Below are 7,023 nucleotides of genomic sequence, written 5' to 3'. Positions count from 1 at the left end.
CAGGAAGAGGCCAGCATCCATACACCTGGAGACTTGTACATTGCATCTGCAAAAATGTTGCGACTTTATATTAGGACAATTTTAATTTCTCAACTTTGCTTTAGCCTTACTACTTCAAGGTATTCATTCCCATCAGCCCTCAGCTTTTTATTTTGTTTTTTATTGCAATGTTAATATGCCAACTATGATTGTGAACGTGGAAAACGTTATATCTCTTAATATCAGCATCTAAGGGTGTTTATTGTAGGGGTGTTTAGCATGTTTATGTCAGCATTAAGCTCAAAGAACCTTTGTGTGCAGCCCTCACAGAGCCACTAGCATGGCTTGTAGAATCTATTCATTTATTTCACACTGAAGACACATTTGCATGCCCTTTATTAGTACTGGTGGTTAAATAAATATAAGACTTATCTTATTTATTTTTTCTCTTTTGGTGCCACTGGATGGATGACGAGCTGGTGTCTGCTCTGACTCCCAGCTGATTGGGGAACTCCCAACACGTACACCTCCACCAAAGCCTTGGCTGATATATGGTGCAGCAGAGGCCGGACCTCAATGTAGCCATCGTCAGACCTTCCATAGTTGGCGCCAGCTGGAAGAGCCTTCCAGTGAGTGATCAGGCATGCAGTTGTTGCATTGCTTTTTCATGGTGTTTGTTTTGTTGTTGTTGTTATTATTATTGTTATTATTTACCTGAAGTCAGGAAAGGTATTACTGTTGAATGAAAGTGTTCACTACCCCAGATACATTTTGGGATGTTTTAAAAAGTACTAACAAAGGCGCAAAAACCCTACCTTTTGATTAAGAAGCTGTTTGTCCATAGTGAGGGGGGAAGATTGTTTGATCTCTGAACATGGACTTCTCTGCAGAGTACTGTGCTTTAACAGGCAGCATATAAGCAGCAATGTTTTCTCGTGATGTGTTGAACACCACCCTGTGCCACCAAACGTAGAACTGGAGAAAGTCTATTTGCTGTTCTTCAGGACACTACCCAGATTTCAGTCGCACTCCTCTCTCTTCTCTGAAAGCACTGCACATCTTCTGCTGCCAACACAGAGGCAGTTGAGCAGTGAGTGAGGAATGTGAAGAATGTGGAGTAGAGAAGCTCTACACACCTTTGCTCCTGGCCAATCACTGTGGAAAGCAGAAGGCATGTTTCATTTCAGGTTCAGAAAAGTTTGAGAAATTGGGTTACACAGATGGTTCATGTCTGAAAATCTGAAAGGGACATTTCACAGTTTTTACACATAGATACATAAGTGTTTAGGGTCGCACCCATCAATATGACCCCTTGCACTGACAGTAACCACTGGTCTTTTTTTACTATATATTAAATATGTTATCACATGAACTGGAGAGAATCAAGCAGGTCCTTGTATTTGAGTATATGTATAACCAGCAAATGTTTGAACAATCTATGAACAATTAGTTTATTAAGAAAAAGAACAATTGTATTATCTGTCAATCAGCTAATCGTTTCAGTACTAATTCTGTGTTCCTTTCCTCTGCCTGCTCTTTCAGGGTTGGATTGATAACTTCAATGGACCTAGTGGAATATTCATTGCCGTAAGTACTAAGAGAAACTCTCGGTGGCCCATAGACGCTAATGAAAGTCTTGCTGTTCTCTGTTCTGGTAAAGGTTTCGGTGCAGCATAGTAGCTCAGTTCTAGTGGAAAGAAAGAAAGAAAGAAAGAAAGAAAGAGAGAAAGAAAGAAAGAAAGAAAGAAACAGACAGCATAACCATTACAACAACACTCACAAAAAGGAAACTCATGAATGTAAACATATTGATGTTATGATAGTCCAGTGCCTGCAGAAAAATATGGGTATAGGAGCTTGTGGAAAGGGAGCCATGTGGGGGGAGTTAGGTGATCTGACTGCTGTAGGAAAGGAGCCGTTTTTCAATGTGGTGGTATTGGTTAATATGGATTTGTAGCGCCTTCAAAGGTTAAGAGGTGGTGGGCTGGGTGGAAGAGATCGCTGGTTATTTTAGTTTCCCTGTTGAAGGTGTGTTGTGAGTCAACTGAGGCAAAGTCACAGCCAAAGATGTTGAAGGCTAGGGATGTCGCCATACCAGAAATGTATCAATACCAGTGAAATTGCACGATTCTCGATACTAATTTAATACCACGGTCAAAAACAAAACAATGAATCCCATGTGAATCAGCATACACTTCTTTATTATGTTTGAACACTGTCTTTGTTAGGAAGTTAAATGGCTCATAATTCCCTCTCCAATATCTATTTTATATTGCTGTCAAACAACTGTAAAACATTAAGTTTCTTGCCAAAAACTACATTTTAGTAGGCAGTACCATGAGCTGCTGCTGTCATTGATCCCTGCTTCCAATGTTGTGTCTGGAAGAACATGGCAGCTCTTTTGGAAACGTCGAGCATTTGTTTTACATTTTACATTTAAACACACCATGATAATCCATCCATCCATCCATCGTCTACCGCTTATCCGGGATCGGGTCGCAGGGGCAGCAGCTCAAGTAAGGAACCCCAACCTTCCCTACTCCGGGCCACATCCTCCAGCTCCGACTGGGGGATCCTGAGGCGTTCCCAGGCCAGTGAGGAGATATAATCTCTCTACCGAGTCCTGGGTCTTCCCCGGGGTCTCCTCCCAGCTGGATGTGCCTGGAACACCTCCCTGAGGCGACCAGGTGGCTCCTTACTAGATGCCCGAACCACCTCAACTGGCTCCTTTCAACGTAAAGGAGCAGCGGCTCTACTCCGAGTCTCTCACGGATGGCTGAGCTTCTCACCCTATCTCTAAGGAGACGCCAGCCACCCGTCTGAGAAAAACCCATTTCGGCCACTTGTACCCGCGATCTCGTTCTTTCGGTCATGACACCAGCCTTCATGACCATAGGTGAGGGTAGGAACGAAGATCGCCCGGCAGATCGAGAGCTTTGCCTTCTGGCTCAGCTCTCTTTTTGTCACACCGGTGCGGTAAAGTGAATGCAGTACCGCCCCTGCTGCTCCGATTTTCCGGCAAATCTCTCGCTGCATCGTCCCCTCACTCGCGAACAAGACCCCAAGGTACTTGAACTCCTTCACTTGGGGTAAAGGCTCATTCCCTACCCGGAGTAGGCAATCCACCGGTTTCCTGCTGAGAGCCATGGCCTCAGATTTTGAGGTGCTGATCCTCATCCCAACCGCTTCACACTCGGCTGCGAACCGATCCAGTGATTGTTGAAGGTCACAGACCGATGATGCCATAAGGACCACATCATCTGCAAAGAGCAGCGATGAGATCCTCAGGTCACCGAACTGCAACCCCTCTCCTCCACGACTACGCCTCGATATCCTGTCCATAAAAATCACAAACGGGATTAGTGATAAAGCGCAGCCCTGGCGGAGGCCAACATCCACTGGGAACGAGTCCGACTTACAGCCGAGTATCCGGACACAACTCTCGCTTTGGGCGTACAGGGATTGGATGGCCCTCAAAAGTGACCCCACCACCACATACTCCCGCAGCACCTCCTACAGTATCACCCAGGGGACCCGGTCACACACCTTCTCCAGATGTCTGATTTCCTTTCAGATTTTATGGGTTGATGTGTTGCTGTTAGTCTCGAGGATGATCTACAGCCTGATGTCAGGATGGACCATCAGGAGTTTTTTTGACATGATTCTTCTTTCGTTGCCTGAGGATGTACAGTCTTTGCTGGAACCTTTCTTTATGTGATTGGGGTTAATGTTCCCTTTCAGAGTGTCACTGGTGCTGATGGATTTAAAGGAGTCTGTCAGGGTTATGGGTTGATCAGAGATATGAATTGGGGCTTTGATGTTTTCCTCCTGAGTTTGACCTCTATTTCCATTGTTTTTTAAGTAAGAGGTTGTTTATGACACAAAGCTGCAATGGGAAAGGTTAAATGCAGCTGTCTTATTAACCCTATTAATTCCTGAGATGCGTTACCTACTGCAGCATAAAGTGTTGTGGTGTGTGGGTGTGGTGTGTGTGTGTGTGTGTGTGTGTGTGTGTGTGTGTGTGTGTGTGTGTGTGTGTGTGTGTGTGTGTGTGTGTGTGTGTGTGTGTGTGTGTGTGTGTGTGTGTGTGTGTGTGTGGTGTGTGTGTGTGTGTGTGTGTTCTCAGATTACATTTACTGACACAGAAAAGACAAAAGTTTGCTCTCTAGTGGTCAGTGCTGTGTTTTTGCTGTAGTTCTCACTCAACAACAACCCTAGGTCTAAACCGAGTATATGACTTGATCCTGTATGGTCAATGAGCTAATCTGTGGCCATATTGTTACACATACAGTAAGTATCTGCAATGTGAATTCCTCGACATTATAAACTAAGTTTGAGTCTGTGACTCGCTGTAAAAGCAAATGAGTAATTGAGGACCATTGGCACAGTGTCTTGTTGAAAGAGAGGTTTGTTGTGGTTTGTCATCTATCCCTGTCCATGTCTTTCTATCAAAGTAAACAAACAATTATAAAATTATATAAATTACCCTTCTGGATTCCTCATATAATGTGTTATTGTTCAATTTAAATCACTGGATGTATGTGTATTAATGTCCCAGCCAAACTATTTTGTCGTAACATACAAGATCCACAAGATGGCAAAAGCTACATTTAAAGTACAATAATATGGGAAGTGTTTCAAATGTTTCAAATGTTTCACAATAAAAATAAATTGATACAGGAAATATTGAGTTTCTATTATCAGCATAACACCGTAACACAACATTAACGGGGCAAACTGGTGTAGATCAGAGGAGAAGGGAGTGTCATACTAAAATATGACCAAATATACCTATCATAAAGAGTGAATTAGAAATGAATGCCTGACAGTTGAGGTAAATAAACAGCAAAGGGGAAACACAAATTATTTTGAAAGAGCAACACCAATGAGGAAACTCATTTATAGGGCTGCTCTCACTTTACTGCAATACATGCAAAAAAGAAATGAAGTCCATCTGTGTTCCATGTTGAATCCGCAAATACCAGAATAGTACTTTTCTGGGTTCATAGTCAAAACTAAAAACAAGTATTTTATTTGTTTCATGATATACAATTCACATAGGTTTTAAGGCATACATAATACAGTGCAAGTCCTGTATTGAAGCAACATCTTATTCTTTTCTGAACTGTTGATCAGGAGGTGTGCCTTTCTTTAGTGAATGCTCAGTAACAATGTTAGTACAGCTCCTGTAGAAGTTCTTCACTCTCTCTCCATCTCCAGTTTTACTCTCCACAAACAGATCTACGTCTGTTTGAGAAAGAAAAGAAGGAATTTAGAAAAACATTTGCAGTAATGCTTTGTGTGTGTGTGTGTGTGGCTTTTTCTTTTATCTGCCGCTCACATTAGGTCACAGTGCAGTTATAAAACAAGAATGGAAGCAAGCAATATTCAAATGGTAATTAAAAGAGATGCATCTTACCCTCTCTCTCAAACTGGCTGGACATTCCAGAGCCCGGTGTATCAAAGTTTAATCAGATCAGTCAATTTGTGATTGGAAGCGACTGTGTCATTCCGGTTTATACAAAGAAATGAATGGGAAGCACATTTCAGTCTGACTGTACCATTAGTCCAGCATTTAAGTTAGGATCTGTGTGACCAGCTATTTCTTTACTTGTGGTCATCTTGTCTGTTTTATATCTTTAGCCTGAAGGCTCAAAGTCTGCTGCATTAATGGTCTTTCTTTAACCCTCTCTAGGCTGGTAAGGGGATCCTGCGTACAATGAGAGCGTCTAATGATGCTGTGGCTGACCTGGTGCCTGTGGACGTGGTCATCAACGCCACGCTGGCTGCAGCATGGTACTCTGGATCCCAGACACTCAACAGGTTCGAGAGACACGCACACTTGATCACATCTCTTCTCGCATGCATCTTCTAGTCAACTTGTATTGAAATGTAAATTGTACATTGAAAGTAAAATTATGCAGATTTTCTCTGAACTATTACCTCCATATTACAGGTCTAAAAATCTCCTGGTTTACAACTGCACAACCGGTGGGATCAACCCGTTTCGCTGGGGGGAAGTTGGTATGATGTCTCTTTTATCTTACCTAAACACAGCCTTTGTAAAGGCCTGACATTAAAAGCTTTCCGTTTAACAACATACTATGGTTGTAATCGGATCCCCACTGCCTGGCACACCCAAACTAGGAGCTTTTGTTCAGCTGTTCCTTATGGATCCTAGTTTGTAGCTGGGTCCTTATGGAGTTTTCTTAGCGTGAATCCCAGCCACAGAAGTTGCACACATTGAAGGTGATTATGGACATTTCCCAGACTGTTAACCAATCCCTCTTCTTGTCCTTTAGTAATTCTACACACAGATGATTTCACATTCACTCCTGAACTTGTTAGGGTTTTATTTTTTTAAACGTTATAGTTTGGAGTAATACATGGGGCTCTTACTATAAATGCAAGGATTTTGTAAACAGTGTGTCCTCCAAGTTGAATTTGGAAGCACTGTGGAGCAGCCAGAAGTCGTCTTGTTACAAATGTCTCACAGGTAGGCTTAACGTCATTCAAGTAAACCATTCATGGTTCGCATCCTCTGAAATGATTTACAGGAAGCATAAAAGTTAGAGATTTGATGTTGGATCCAGGATGACAAAATATTTAGTTAGAAAAATGCATCAATACAGCCTCAACAGTCACATCGATTTTAAAAGTTGTACTGTGATGCTGATTTCCTTTGCCAAACTACTAACTGGAGTTGTGCAGCTCTGTTTTATTATACATTGGTAGATTCGGGGGTAGGACTTATTACGGAATAAACCGTAGTTGACCACAAGGTCCATTTTAGTAGCTGTGCTGGAGATTTCTATCATACGTTTGACGAGCAGAGGTTAATTCCCGACCGTGGCGTAGTTGAGAAAACATCAGAACATATAAACTTTCAATGACAACTGCCCTCATCTGCAGATATTATTAACCTATGTTGGTCAAGTTGTTTTGCCAAATAATTAATGTTGTTTGTGAGCATTTTATGATAATAACATCAACAAGTATCAATTGAATAGTCATTTTGGATTTGCATCATATTGTATTGCTGTT

The 7,023-nt window shown here is 42.1% G+C and overlaps 1 protein-coding gene across 4 annotated transcripts in view; it reads left to right on the top strand.

The window, feature by feature from the left end:
• The first annotated feature begins 984 nt into the window (after positions 1-984).
• LOC115005606 (fatty acyl-CoA reductase 1-like) overlaps positions 985-7,023 on the top strand; it is a 17,975-nt gene continuing 11,936 nt past the window's right edge. The window contains exons 1-4 of one of the 4 annotated variants that reach the window (XM_029427498.1): positions 985-1,150; positions 1,522-1,566; positions 5,675-5,802; positions 5,936-6,003. In XM_029427498.1, the coding sequence (XP_029283358.1) occupies positions 5,699-5,802; positions 5,936-6,003 (172 nt within the window). In that variant the 5' untranslated portion in view covers positions 985-1,150; positions 1,522-1,566; positions 5,675-5,698. Of the gene's footprint in view, positions 1,567-5,168; positions 5,375-5,674; positions 5,803-5,935; positions 6,004-7,023 lie in introns of those variants that run through there. The other 3 variants (XM_029427497.1, XM_029427496.1, XM_029427495.1) reach the window with 3 other exon arrangements.

This window comes from Cottoperca gobio, unplaced genomic scaffold (assembly GCF_900634415.1).
Source record: "Cottoperca gobio unplaced genomic scaffold, fCotGob3.1 fCotGob3_330arrow_ctg1, whole genome shotgun sequence".
Classification (NCBI taxonomy): Eukaryota; Metazoa; Chordata; class Actinopteri; order Perciformes; family Bovichtidae; genus Cottoperca; species Cottoperca gobio.
Note: the sequence above shows the minus strand (reverse complement) of the source record. Positions and strands in the feature narration are given on the sequence as shown.